Source organism: Mixophyes fleayi, chromosome 2 (assembly GCF_038048845.1).
Source record: "Mixophyes fleayi isolate aMixFle1 chromosome 2, aMixFle1.hap1, whole genome shotgun sequence".
NCBI classification, from domain to species: domain Eukaryota; kingdom Metazoa; phylum Chordata; class Amphibia; order Anura; family Limnodynastidae; genus Mixophyes; species Mixophyes fleayi.
Genome location: NC_134403.1, coordinates 56736361 through 56752251, shown reverse-complemented (window position 1 = coordinate 56752251; position 15891 = coordinate 56736361). Strand labels below are relative to the sequence as shown.

The window sequence follows — 15891 nt, the reverse complement described above, 5'->3', positions numbered from 1 at the left end:
GACCACTGTGAGAAAACAATTAATGTGAGCATTCAAAGCACTAGTTAAAACTATTCACAAAGACAGCTACACACACCTTTTCTCAATTCCTGTAATCAGCACTCTGCTAAGAACAGCAATCTAGCTATTCACCTCACCTGGACTACTGCACAGCTTTCTTTACCCTGTAATCAGCCCTTCAGTGAAACAGTCAAGTCAATCAGAACAATTTATCTCACCTGTTTGTAGCCTTTATAAAGTCCCTCAGTTTTATCAAACCTTTGCTAAGCAAAGTTTTGTTTTGGATTTCTCTTGCTTTTGCTTTGAAGAAGACTTGCTTTTTTTACTGTACATCACAATACTACCTACTTGTTACGAGCCGCGGCGGCTGCAGACACCGCTGCAACTTGCTCCCTACTGTCTCCTGTGTCCCGGCCGTCTCCTTGATGACCGGGACGTCACTTCCGGCCCGACTGTTGCTATGGCAGCAGCCGGACGCTGAGCTGCTGGGTCGCTCCGTCCTGGCAATACAGAGCAGCCAGGCGCATGCGCATTAATAAATATAGCCTGCGGGCTAATTAATGTTTATATGTTTAATTAAACAGTACTTTGGGGGATAATCATATGACCCTACTCCCTGTCCCTGATTGGCTGCATTTGGTATTTAAGGCAGGGAGGGCTCAGCCTCCCTGCCGGTTATAGTGTTTGATTCCCTGTGGATTGCTGACCTGCTGTGTGCTGAGTTGCTGACTCCTGATTGATCTCCTGTTTTGACCTTGGCTTGTTTAGGACCTGCTTAAACTCTGATTGCCCTGACCTCTGCTTTTTATTTGGATATTACTGCTTACTGCTAGCTCTGACCCATTGGCCTGTCTTTGACTATTCTGCTTGCTTCGGACCTGGAGACATCTGAGTACCTGTGAGCACATCAAGCTCTACGGGAAAGGCAGCTGCCATAGGCGAAGGCTTCTACCGCTAGTTCTGCAAGTTTATTATGAGACCGGCAGCTTAAGACTACTCTAATCCTTCGACCTCTGCTTCGTCCCCCACTATTTTATTTTCTCCATTCCCTTGACTTTAGCTTGTACCTCATGACCAGTCCTCTCAGGACTAAGGGGCTTGGCCGGATATAGTGTGTCTCTGATAGCTAGCACAGCCAAGAGGTTCTTTCCTTGGAGCTGTCAGCACTGTGACATCCTAAACCTGTTTCTTCCAGCTCAGATGCCACAAATTATTCCCACTGGAACCTCAAATCCCCATTAACCACTCAGGGCCCCGTTATCTGTTGTCACAAACCAATGATACTCTTCATTACACGGGGGCGTGCCACTTGTGCACGCTAACTGAGCTCATCCACAGAACAATTTTTCCACAACTATTTCAGGTAATTATTTTTTTTAATCAAAAGTTCAAAGAAAAAGAAAATATATACAAATTAGACGGCAAAATATCAGTACACCTAACAGCAACAAAATTAACTATAGCAAAAAAGCTTACCATCATTACCACATTGTTTCTTCTAAAAAACACAGATAAACTAATGACCTATCCCACATATATAAATGTAGCAAAAAGGCATACCGTCAAACAACCATTATTAAACTGTAATCAAATGCAGGTAAATGTTAAAGCTGTGCGTCACTTTATTAAAATTATGGTAGATGACAAAAGCGTTTACAGCATCTGCTGAAAAACTCTGAAAGCTCAAACTTCACAAAATAAAATCTGTGTACATGCAAGAAGCAATTCAGTGTCTTCCAATATCATTATTATTATTTTAGTTGATTTGTGAGGCGTCACAATGATCTGCGGCATCGGACCGTGGGGGAAGCGGTATACGTAAAACTGAGACATAAAATTGGTAGACACAATAAATGCAGATTTAAAAACATAGGGTCGGCTCATGAAAGAGCTTTTAATTTAGTGGGAATAGGGCACAGCTGAGACAAGAAGAGTGAGCGTGGCTCAGGGTAGAGATATGGACGGTTGCGATATGTGTGAGTTGTTGGGTAAGCTGTAATAAAGAGAATGTGGTTCAGCTTTGTCACTATATAATGCTTTCTAATGATATTTGTTATCTGCGGGTATCTGTTGGATAATAACTTTAAATCTGTCCATGTATTGCAAAATCTTAAATGTAATTTTGTACATTAAAACTGGTTGCTAAAGGCTTTTTCAAGGCAATATTTATATTTTCTATTTTTATCACTATATCCATAAATTTGAAAATCTAAATAAATGTAGATGAAGATTAATGCTGAGAGGTAAAATATGCATGTTTCTCATAAAATGAGTTGCTGCAGGATTCTGTGGGTTGAAATGTTATTTTAGTCCTTATCTTATGACTCATTTATGTGCTTTTCTTAGTCATGAGCAGTTTAATATTGTGATGTTGTATCTTGTGAGATCGCCCTGGATTATTCTGTTTTCTACAGTTTACCCATTAATTAAGAAAATAACATCATTCAATATATAAACACACAAGGTGACACAAAACTACAACAATGATCTTAAATCTCTAGGATAAGAATGGGGGAGAAAACCAAAGAAAAGACCAATATGTAAAGTGCATATATACAGGGGCTAGCTGGGCTGGTGGTTAGAGGGGCACATGCCCCCTGGGCCTGTCCCATAGTGGACCACCTTGGGCTGGCTCACTCGCTACATACATTTATTTTCCTTTTAAATGTTCCTAATAGGCTGCTGAGTCAAATCTCGCCCCCTGGGCTAAAGTTTGCTAGCCAGCCCCTTGCTATATAACTCAGAAGTGGTAGATAACATTCCTAAATGAAAATATTTCAATGCTTATTTGGCTTAAAACTCTAATTAAAATCCCTCTGGTGATTATAGATTCTCTTAATATGGTTCCAATGGAGTATTTAAAGGTTACTCCCAGGGCCTGATTAAGAGTTCAGACCACCCTAGGCTAATGCAGTCACAGGACCCCTTGTTTTCCACAACAGGTCTATATGTGGTAGGTAATTATGAATTAATATTTCATTTTAAATCTGGCTACATTCACCCTCACCCCCACCTATGGATTTGTTCCCATGTGTCTGAACTCAGCTTCACTTGGCTTTTTAAAAGGGTCACTCATTTGGTATAGCAGAACGGAGGCATGTGCTACTGAGGGTGAAGATGTGAAGGTGGAGCGGCTGTAACTGCTGCGCCTGTCACCATCCTTGTCTGTCCTACTCACTTATCCTCAAGCTCCTGCCCAAGGATGACTCATTCAGCCTCCAACATGGGAATACGTCAAGATTAAAACCTTACAATTTTCTCAGGTTTCCTTTTTGCTTAGGAGAACACCTATTCTCCAATATTTTTAAAATTTATTTCAGTTTATTCCTCTCCCTGTCACAGTTTTGCACCCACAAAAAAGATTCTGCTCCCACCCTAAAGATTTGTGCCCTTGGTAGCAGCTTTTTCAGCCGATTAGATATACTTTTAACCAGCTTTCTCTCAATATATTTAATTATATTTATGTAATACTGGGATCAGTAGTGCCACATATTAAAGTAAAAGTAAAAACAACCCGCACAATGATTAAAAAATATTTTAATATTAATAAAGACCCACCAATGCCCTAATGGAGCTCCGTCCTGCATCGGATCTTCTATCACATCTTTGTCTGTTTTGCCCAGTTTGTTTCTTACTGTATTTGTTTCCAATTGTAAAGCGCTACAGAATATGTTGGCGCTATATAAATGATGATGATGATGATCTTGTTATCTTCTTTCTGCCAGTAATTGTTTGGGAATAGAAACCCTTTTGGATGTTGAGAGACTTCCTTTGCCAGATGCTAGCCTTTCAACAAGCATCCAATCAGAGTTGCTTTGCTCTGATTGGCTAAAGTATGAGAGAGTCATACTGTTTGGCTATTTGCCTATGGTTCCCTCATGGGGTTTGAATGAATTCATTGGGGGGTATTCAATTGTCGGCAGGATTGCCGAAAATCCCGCAGGTCCACGCACGATTACCGATATTACGGTAATCGTGCATGGAAAAACCGTTAATACGGTAATTTACTCGCTGGATTTCAGCTCGCAGCTCAGGGAGCTGCGAGCTGAAATCCAGCGAGAGATTACTGTATTAACGGTAATATTTTTGGAGCATGGGATTTTCGGCGATCCCGCCGACAATTGAATATGCCCCATTATATCAATTAAGTTCACTCATAAAATATATCAGTGAACTTCTTTGATACATTGAGGTTTATGCATAACCCATGATGTGAAATAAAGATGGAAATGAGGCATGTGTGAGTCTTTACTTATTTGAAAATATTTCACAAATGGTGTGTGTTCTTGTTTTTTTTACTTACACTTTAATATTATGATCTTTTATTTAACAACACAATACTCATCACTGTACACAAATAACATACAATTACCTTAAACAGAATGTAACAATAATGCTGCATAGTCTACAAATAGTATAATAGTTGTAGCTGGTGAAGCGTATATGATTGTGCACTTTGCTAATAATTGGCTACGGGCAGTTGGTAGATACAGGCACCACACTAGCTCCTGGCTCCAGGTTGTTGATAACCACAGGCAGAGTACCAGTTCCTGGCAGCTGATAATGACAGGTACGGTGCTAGTTCCTCGTTCCAGACAGTTGGTAACACCAGGAAAAGCACTAGTTTCTGGCTCTTTGTAGTTTGCAACCACAAGATGACTTCTGTCTCCAAGCACATGGCTACCCAGAGTCAGGACTTGTGCTTTACCTGCAGTTATCGTCAATCACGTCCGTTATTAATTACAGATATAGCGCTAGTTCCTGGTTGTGGGCTGTTGGCCATAATCAGGAACTATGCTGGCTCCTGGCTCTGGGAAGTTTGTAAGATGAGTTCTACTTCTCATTGTAGGCATCCAATGCATTCCAGTTGATAATCAGTGTCCAACAGATGGTTATTACGTAGCACTACTGGTCCCAGCCATCATGCTCTAGAAGACACTGGCAGTCATGAGCATGCTGGTACTTGTAGTCCTAGAAGCTCCATGCAAGCTCAAGCAGTTAATGGCTGCCAGAGGACCACTAAAGTGCTTTTTTTATTTTTTTGACTATATAACTTGATACCCCATCTTCCAATTGGCACTTGGTTTTCACTAGCAATGTGGCCTACATTTTCTCCATGAACCCAATCCTCCCTAGGGAATTCAGTTCCACGTGGACCTGGTTGGGCTGGTTCCCACTATTATAGGGGACCCCACGCTGTCGTTTTCAGTGTTATAGTTGGGGCATCACAGCCTGGCATAGATTGATGCTGATAATGGTTTGATTGTTCCTCTGCATTAGCTGTAATTAGCCTTGGTTCACTTTGGGGTAAGGGAGGTTAGTTTTTCCTTGAATGACTTTCTTTTTTTATTAGTAAAGACACATGCTAAAGGTCACTATCAACAGCATGTATCTTCTCACTAGGGGCTGAGTACCTGCAGCATTTACGTCTTTTAACAGGTATATAAAATCAATATTAATTGCATTGACCCCTTGGAAAGAACATTATTTCACTTTGAAAAAGAGAACCATACTCTAAATAGGCCAATGCAAGCTTAACTTATGTTGTACTCTAATTTCCACATTTGTACTGCACACGCATCACAAAAAAATAAGGTATTTGCAATTAACGCAACTCTAAATGAGGCCATTAGTTGCCAACTGTCCCTAATTTCCAAGGAGGCTACAAAGAAATGGTCCCTAGAAATGTCCTTAGTAGTCAATATTGACCAATTGCATGTTACACTGTAAATGTACTTTTTGCCATATATTATAATTTTCAGGGCTTTATTAGGTAATATTTATTGAAGAGGTATATTTAAAATACAAAACACATGTTATAGGCAGATTTCAGATATATGACATGATGGGGATTGTACATCTGTAATGCTGCAAGGCTTGCTGAGACAGTATCAGCTGTGACAGCTCAGCAGCATAGTGTCCCCGGAAACTATTTTAAAATGTTGGCAGCTATCCCAATAACGCATCTTCTGGAATTCAGGTTCAGCATATGACAAGTTACCAGCACTCTCTTTTTATGAAGTTTAAGAAGATCTAGACTTCTTTATTTAATGAGAACATTCTGTGAGACTATTAGCTTAGTTCCAGGAAAATTCACCTAATGACAATAATAAAAAACTGTAAAATGCAATTACATTATTGACCTATCTAAATTAATTGAGGCTTTGAGCGAATTATGTACGTTGTTTTTTTTTCTGTAGACGTTGCTTATTTAGTGAAACAATTAAGCTTCGGTGTATTGGTAGAACTTGTGTTGCATGGAATATTTTCAATTACATTAAATTGAAATACGGGTGGTGGCCGACAGAGAGAAACTCAGCCTCTTACGAAGATAATGATGTGTAGAAAGACTGCTCTGGGTGATGCTTTGACACTTAAATAGGTTTCCCACCTTTTTAAATGATTTAGATTTTTTGGTTTATGCTCACCACCTGCTTTTTCCACTAAATATACTGGTTTCTTTCTGCTTTCCGGGATATTTCTGTCTTTTTTCATGTCATTTAATTAATCCATACAGAGTTGTTTACATTCCTTGCCCTCGAATATAACACAAAATGTTTTGCTCTCTGCTTTGGATTCAACAGTATACATAGAGCAGTACTGCGTTGTGTGCAAGGGCAATATAAATAAAAGATAATACAAATAAAAAAGGGCCTTGTAAAAAAAAACTGAAGAAAGCCAAAAATATAAAAAAAAAAATTGCAAAAATTGGGGGAAGCCATTGAGTTGTCTGAAGGTGTCAACCCTGTTAAGAATATAGTATACACATTATACGTGCCTTAAATTCTTAATACCTTGAATCTACTGCATTATAAAGCTAAGTTAATTATGGCAACCACAGATGAAAATGGCATGAAATATGTGTAGAAAGGAGCTAAACTGCCTTGCATCTGCTTTTACTTTGCAGAACATTTGAGCACCTTGTTGAATGCCCTTCACTTGAAAATACTTGTACATGTTAATTGCATCTCTATTATGAGTCTGATTATTGATTTGTACTCTTTTTGTTTTCAGATATAAAAAGGATGGCATAAAATATGGCTCAGTTTTATTACAGAAGAGGCAACAGTTCTCCTTTTCAGGATCGGATTCCACTTCGCATTGTACGATCAGAGTCGGAACTCTCCCCACACGAGAAAGCCTACCTGGTCTCAGTAGAGAAAGGCGACTTTGCCAGTGTCAAGCAAGCACTCGAGGAAGCTGAAATTTATTTTAAAATCAATATTAATTGCATCGACCCTTTGGGAAGAACGGCATTATTGATTGCCATTGAAAATGAGAACCTTGAGCTGATTGAACTTTTGCTAAGTTTTAATGTCTACATTGGAGATGCTTTACTACATGCGATAAGAAAAGAAGTAGTTGGGGCTGTTGAACTCCTATTAAATCACAAAAAGCCAAGAGGAGAAAAGCAGGTCAGCTAATTATTATTGATCGATAGTATACACTGACACTTGTGCAATTTTCTTTGTGTGTTGCATGCGCATGTCCATAAATTCAGTGATTTCATTTTCCGTTCTTTCTACTTTTTAAAAAAAAATATTTATAATAGTGCAAAAAGTCCATGATGATTTACCTACTAGTATTTAATTTCTAGTTTGTTGTGCAAAACACTTGCAAAAAGACCATACTAAAGTAATCCATCTACCTCCCCTCCTCCCATGTTTAACCCCTCCCAATAATGAGTGAGATTTTATAAATATACTTTAATACCAAGGATTTTAGAGAAAAATTGGCTCTCCATACTGCTCAGCTCACAGCTATGGGGTTTACATGGAGTTGAGTACTATATTGCTTTATCACATATTATTACATGGTTTATTTGCGTGGCACCAATCATATTACACATACATGGGTCCATTCAGTCTGAAGCCAAGTAACTCAGTGGGCCTGATTCATTAAGGCATGCACAATGAATGTATCATGCATTTCTTTTAAAAGACGGGCATACGCACGTCCACATTCATATACTAGAAGCGGATCTGAAGAAACGTCTCTTCTTGAATACGGATATAGGTAAACTTTGCATATATACGCCAATTGACGTGTTGAGACAGATGCAACACACTGCAAGATGCAAACAATACATATGGGTAATATAAAGTCCAAGCAGAAGGCACATAAAAATGATTCAATGATTGAGTAAGCAAATGTTGTTGCTGTAGATAGAAATCTTGTTAAGTTCACTGTGTGTTTTGATGGAGATGCATGAGACTACCACTATTCAAATATTGACCCATCACATCACGTCCTGTTAACCTTGGATATTATAAAAAATTAGATGGGTTAAGTCATACTATCTTGTTTCGTGGTACATATATTAACCATGTACCAAAGGTTCCGCCTGGGTAAGTCGGGACAGCCAATGAACAGAGGTAGAGCCATGTCAGGCTGGGGCTTTCTAATGTCACCTGGGGGCAGGCCTAGCATATCCAATGCTGCATGCCTTCCAGTACACCTCCCTTTCCTCTCAAAATAACCCTGCATTGTCATGCTCACCAGTGGCAGTCCCTAAAAACAGGACTGTTGCACCTTTATTGGGACAGTTGAGGGGTATGAGAAACTGCCTTTATGTGATAAAAATAAAGCATGAATAAAAAGATCCCTTAGGCTGATTACCCCAATATGACAATAAAATAGTTACTAGCTAGTCAAAAGGAACAAAACAGATGGTTTAAAAGATACAAATGTGTTGGTTTCGCTACTGTTTCATAGTGTTTAACTGTTTTAGTATTTGTCTTTTAATAATGGGAAGTTCTTTTTACTATTTTTTACTTTTTTTTTTCTTTTTTCTTTTTCTTTTTATCATTTGTTTTATGGTTTTATAGTACTGCTTTTTATTATAAGAACAGTGTGTGTTTGTTTATGATGTAATGTATCTTTTTTGAGCCAGATTCTTTACTGTTAAAAAAACCCTAACTAAGCAGATGGTAAGCTGCTTATCTTGATTAGGTGGTGGAGTATGCAGTGGTCTCCTGCTTTCACACTGATCATGGTAACCAGCTTATACCTTCTAGCTTGGTGGATGGATGTAAAATAGGCTAGTAAGTTTCTTCATTTCTTTCTATAGGAGCCTAGAGACATAAAGCAGAGACTGTTTTAGAGCCTCACTCTATCTAGGTTCCACTTATACAAGATCCTCTGTGCTGGTGGGATTTGGATAAAAAAACTTTTTAAAATTATGGATCATTTCATCAATGTGAATTTCAACACAGAGAAAGAATTGTAAAGACAATTTAATTGAACTTATGTGAGGAGGAAATTGTGAGTTATTTGAAAAAAAGTGCAAGGGTGCCAATATTTTTGGCCAATCCTTTAAAACTATTGTTTATAAGCACATAGCATATCTCTGTTACATCCGTATCTATCAGTTGCAATAAATATTCTCAGTATTACAGTATTACAAGACAGAGCCCATTATATCCCATTATTTATATATATAATATATTATACTATGCATGGCTTCCGAACCCAGCATGTCACCCTCCAGTCCGCTGATAGAACAGGCACACCAAGAGCAGAAGGGACCCTGAGCAGCAAGCAGACCAATCACAGACCAGTAATGTCCTGACAACCAGGCGATTCTCACTGTGATTGGTTGGAGCTCACAGTGTCAGAACATTGCTGGCCTCTGATTGGACCGCTTGCAGCCCTTGGGTCCCTATGCTCTTGGTGCGCCAGCTCTTTCAGCCAACAGTAAAATAATATGCAGAAGAAATGTGCCAGTAAAATGGCGCTGGCGGGGGGCTTGACAAAGCAGCACTGGCGCCTACGTAAATTAAAATATTTTTTCATTTAATTTTTATAACAGTTCTGATATTGATAATGGGGAGGGTGGTGCCCCCAGAAGCCCAGTGCTGCCTAAAGCTGCCTAATGGTAGCGTCGGGCCTGCATGCCTATACCAGCAACCAGTTCTTGTGCCCATTCCCCGAAGCCTGAAAACAATTTGACAGGATTCAACCATAAGGTCCATCCTACTACCTTTTCCCCTATCTCATATAAAGAGATTTTTGGACCTTACGAAATTCCTATTTTAACATTTTATGGTCTATTATTTGTTTAGGGTCATCTGTATTATTAGTGATATAAGTGCAACACTTAACACCGAACTGGGTGGCTAATGTCACACAATATCCACCAGTAAATGCAGTGTGATAATTTAGTACCAGTCTCCTTTGTAATAATTCCTTATTATAAGCCTGCAGCTCCTGTATACCTGAATGTGTCATCATACATCTCGGTAATATAGTCAATTAGTTTTGCCAGATCCTGTATGTATTTATAATTTAGGTATCCCCAATTAATCTTGGTGGGGTCCAATGTAGCCATGATCTAAAACTGGTGGTTTCTGTAATTAAATTCCCTTGGAATCATATTTATTTTGAATTTGTGTTCATGCTTTGTGTGTACGTATGGAGGTGAGGTTGTTCTGTGAATGTCAGTCGTTTTATAATGGGAAATAGTCATTATTTCAGGAAGTACTTTTCCTAGAAAACATATTCCGTTGGGGTTCGGAGTTAATCATTTGTGAGCCCTTCGCCCACAAATGTAATTTACATCATCTGGAAGGATATATGGCACAAAATGATTTGTTATGGTGTCACACAATATTTTAGTAAAATTACCCATACCTAACGTTTCCATCTGTTTAATGCATGTCTCGGCTTGTATAACGTTCAAACAGTGACCCAGAGGAACTTTTCAAATCAACACTCTCTTAGGTCTGTTGACATAGCCTCGTTTATGATACCCCTCAGTCTTTTTGGTTACCTGTACCTTAGCATTATCAATGGGTCTTTCATTTACACCTATTGTCTGATCATCCCATTCAGCTTCCCAATGCTCAAGTTTCCTTGTGTGCATAAAATTCAGGCACAGCAAAGACTTCTCTACTGAGCATTGGCGAATTGTCAAACTAGGGGATCTTGTCCTATTATGTCTCCCTTCTATTGATCTCCTCCCTGTAATTCGAGAACCTCAGAGAGATTTAGTGGAAAGAGTACTAGTACTACATTATTTTGTCCCCGAGGCACATAAGAACACACCCAGCATTCAGTTTGGTTTAAGACCTTACCCACCAATGAATGATAATCATCTAATGGATGTCCACCTAGGTAAAAATGATTATTATACTGACATCGCTGGATGCACTTCTCTTCAATTATTGGGTTACAGTACTTACAAATACAATATTCTTCAGACAATAGCTCCTCACACTGTCTCAGTGAACAGATTCACGAGTGATGTTGTTGTAGTGTCAGCCTCGACCTTGTCTTAAACAGTCACTTCACTATTGCATTTTAAATCATCTTGGTTATCTACCATCAAGTGAGGTGGTCTGCCAAAAAACTTTTCAAAAGGTGAAGGGTTAAGAGGTGGTCTAGGAGTGGTTCTGATGCTGTGAAGAACGAGTGGCAAAGCTTTTGGCCAAGCCAATCCAGTTTCAGCTATCACCTTACTCAATTTGTTCTTGATAGTACCATTTACACACTCTACTTTCCCACTGGCTTGTCGCATATAGGGAGTGTGTAGCTTACTATCAATACCCATGAGTTTACACATAAGCTGAAAGATATTCCAAGTATAATGTGTATCCCGATCACTTTCAATGATTTTGGTGATACCAAACCTACAAACAAATTCCTTAACGATTTTCTTAGTAGGAAAAACAGCAGAATTAGTAGCGGCTGGATACGTCTCTACCCAATTAGAGAAAACATCAATACATACTTGAGAATCCTGCAGGGTGGTAATTGGATGAAGCCGATTTGTATGACCTGGAAAGGTCCATCTGTTAGAGGAATGTGGGATGGCACTGTTGGTATTGCTCTTTCCATATTCTTTCTCAGACAAGTAAGACAAGGCATTGCCTTACTAGCATGTGAAGAGAAGCCCTATGCACACCAATATGCTCTTACCAATTGGCACATACCCTCCTTGTCCAGGTCAGTCAGGCCATGTGCTGCCTCTGCTAGGCCCGGAAGATATGAGTTAGGAGCTACCATCCTACCTTGTCCATTTTTCCAGAGTCCAGAGGACTCTTCAACACATCCCTTCGACTTTCAGACAGCCTTCTACTGTAGGAAACACAAATCCTGCATTTCTATTAATTTATGTGCACTGAGAGCTTTGAAAATCATTAATTTAGTTTAATTTGTTTTTGAGTTAGCCTGCTGCTCTCTTAGCAGCCTCATCTGCTTTGTCATTACCAAGTGATATGGGGTCCTTGTCGTATGTGTGTGCTTTACACTTGATGATGGCTACTTCCTTAGGTAGTTGTATGGCTGTTACTGCTTTGCCTGCAGCTGTCCTAAAGTTCCTAAGGCGCCAGAGGGCCCCAAAGTCATGCACTACCCCAAAGGCATACCTAGATTGGGCACTACAGGGAATTGGCTCTCGACTACTTTATTGATCTCCCGTAAATCTTGTACTAATCTGTAGCCCCTACCCCATCCTTTTTTACCAGGAGAATTGGACTGTTAGCGGTGCTGGATGTGCAAATTTAAATTTCTTGTTGCAGCAGCTCTTCAATCACAGGATAAATTCCTAATTCTACCTCAGGTTTTAATGGGTACTGTGGTATTTTTGGAGCTTATCTGCCACTTTTTAAATGAACCATTATGGGAGCTACTTTAGACATCAATCCAGTGTCCTGTCCATCTTTAGTCCATAAGTATAACTTTTTGCTACTTGTGATGAACTTCACTCTATAACCGAGAAGTGCACCATTAGCTTTTGTGGGGTGTCCAGTATATCTTGTACCTCCTGTGCATGCTTTCCTGGAATATCTAAAAACACACAATAAGAAGTAAAGTATATTACACACACCATTTTACATAATAAATCCCAGCCAAGTAAGTTAGTAGGGGCTGTTGCAGCTAGAAGAAAAGAATGTTTAGTATGCAATGGCCCAATAAATAGTAACTTCTGCAGGTGCTGTCAAAGAATAATGATACACATCTGATATCACTTCCACAGCTGGAACGTTTTCCCTAGTAATAGACTAATTTAGAGGAAAAGTTAATACAGATCTGTCCGCTACTGTGTCTACAATAATAGTTTGATTGGTACCGGATATATTCATTTAATAATTTTGGTTCTCTGTTCTGATTATTAATTTAACTGTCTGCATAATACAGTTGCGGCCCATACTTCAGCGATTGGAATGTGTACTCATGACATTTGTTGCCACTGAGTGAGTACGGCCCAGATGCTGGCTTCTCTCTATCCTATTGCCCATTATTTGCCAATTGCTGTCTCCTGTTATCTGCACAGGGATGAAAGGGCTTCCTATCTTGTCTGCAACTTCTAGCACAATGTCCTTCTCTCTAGGGATGTGCACCGGCGACTTTTGAGGTCTCGTGTTTTGTGTTTTGGATCCGGATTTTCATTATTTTTGGGGTTCGGATTTGTCTCGCAAAACACTTGACGAAAGGTCTCGGTTCGGATTTAAGGTTTTGGATTCGGATTTTTTTTGGAAAAAACATAAAAAGTTTAAAAATCAAGTTTTTGGGCTTATTTTCACTCCTATGTTATTAGTAACCTCAATAACATTCAATAACAAGCATTTCCACTAATTTACAGTGTATTCTGAACACCTCACAATATAGTTATTAGTCCAAAACGTTGCAACGAGGTATCTTTCTGGACTGCGTAGAGGAGTGGGTCACCACAATATATATAATAAGAAAACCATCAACTTGTATGATTCGCACCAATAAATGTACCTGGACTGCGTAGAGGAGTGGGTCACCACAATATATATTAAAAACCCTGAACTTTTATGATTCGCACCAATAAATGTATCTGGACTGCGTAGAGGAGTGGGTCACCACAATATATATAATAAGAAAACCATCAACTTGTATGATTCGCACCAATAAATGTACCTGGACTGCGTAGAGGAGTGGGTCACCACAATATATATTAAAAACCCTGAACTTTTATGATTCGCACCAATAAATGTATCTGGACTGCGTAGAGGAGTGGGCACTGGGCACCACAATAAAATATATAAAAAACCTTCAACAGGTCTGCATTACACTGCACATACGGCTGCTCCTCCATCCTCTCCATCATATACATGTTGGAGTTTTAGCGTGTGACAACCTCTTGTTTTTGATAATGTCAGTGCATTTTGAATATTTTTCAATTTGCCCCACACCACTGAATGTACTTTATCTATGATACGCATCTATCTATCTTGACTGCGTAGTGTGGTGGCCCCGGTACACAATTTGGTACCGAGGCCACAATATAATTAAAAAACCCTCCACGGGTCAGAATTCCACCAAAAAAGGGTATGGACTGCGTAGTGTGGTGGCCCCGGTACACAATTTGGTACCGAGGCCACAATATAATTAAAAAATTGGGCATCAACTGTCACCGTTGTTTAATATCTGATACACCTAAATATGGACTGCACAGTGGAGTGGCCCCGGTAGTAAATTTGGTGCCGGGGCCACAATACCTCCTCCAACTTAAAAGTGTAGTGTTTATAAAGACAGACAGCGTCGAAGTGTTATTAGTTGACTTTCTTAACCTTAAAATTGTCCCTGTTGCAAATATTCGTGCAATGGATAGTTACTTTTTTATTGAAAGACTCAAGCTTTCAAGTGTAGTGTTTATAAAATATAAACAACAATACAGTAGTTTTAGAGCACGTCAATACCTCTTGTTTTAAATTATGACAGGGCATTTTACTTTTGGTTTAATTTCTTGAATTTGTTTAAATTTGGTTTTACTTTTTGAACATGGCAAACGACTGTTGATTGGTCATATAATGCAAAAAAAAAAGTTGCAAGATGGAATTGTCCTTGGGCCCTCACACCCACCCTTATGTTGTTGAAATAGGACATGCACACTTTAACAAACCAATCATTTCAGCGACAGGGCCTACCAAACAACTTTGGCTGAAATGATTGGTTTGTTTGGGCCCACACACCAAAAAAGCTATTCATCTCTCCCTGTACAGACTAAACAGGCTCTACTGAGGCAAGATGTCGTCCTCATCCTCAACCTCTGATTCCTCTCCCCCTACAGTGTGTACTTCCTCCTCATCACACATTATGAATTCGTCCCCGCTGGACTCCACAACCACAGGTCCCTCTATAGTATCTGGAGGGCAGTGCTGTACTTCATTGAGGAATTGATTATTCATTTTTATAAACATCATTTTTTCAACGTTATGAGGAAGCAACCTCCTTCGCCGCTCACTGACCAGGTTCCCCGCTGCACTAAAAACTCTTTCCGAGTACACACTGGAGGGGGGACAACTCAGGTAAAATAGAGCCAGTTTGTACAGGGGCTTCCAAACTGCCTTTTTTTCCTGCAAGTAACAATATGGACTGTCTGACATGTCTACTTGGATGGTGTCAGCAAAGTAATCATCCACAATTTTTTCTATTGTGACAGCATCCAATGCAGCGAGAGTAGACATGTCTGCAATGGTTGGCAGGTCCTTCAGTCCGGACCAGATGTTATCAGCATCCCCGCCAGTGCCTCTTTTGGGAAAACTGAGCTTTTTCCTCGCAGCCATAGATGTGGAAGAAAATGAGGGTGGAGCTGTTGGCATGTCACGGTCCTCTTCAGAGGACAATCTCCTGACCAGCAGGTCTTTGCACCGCTGTAGACTTGTGTCCGCCGGAAACTGAGACACAACATACGCTTTAAACCGAGGATCGAGCACGGTGGCCAGAATGTATTCCTCTGACTTTAAAAGAGTGACCACCCTCGGATCCTGGCAAAGCGTACGAAGGGCTACATCCACAAGAGCTACATGCTTGGTGTAATCGCAATGGCTTACCAGCTCCTCCCTCACTTTCTCCAGCTGCTTCTGCAACAGCCTGATCAGGGGAATGACCTGACTCAAGCTGGCAGTGTCGGAACTG

General features: G+C 39.8%; 1 protein-coding gene across 1 annotated transcript in view; it reads left to right on the top strand.

Moving 5' to 3' along the window:
* The window catches only part of TRPC4 (transient receptor potential cation channel subfamily C member 4), a 198126-nt gene that overhangs the window by 96072 nt on the left and 86163 nt on the right, over positions 1-15891 (top strand). The window contains exon 2 of the mRNA XM_075199024.1: positions 7015-7415. Coding sequence (XP_075055125.1) covers positions 7038-7415 — 378 coding nt within the window. The 5' untranslated portion in view covers positions 7015-7037. The remainder of the gene's footprint in view (positions 1-7014; positions 7416-15891) is intronic.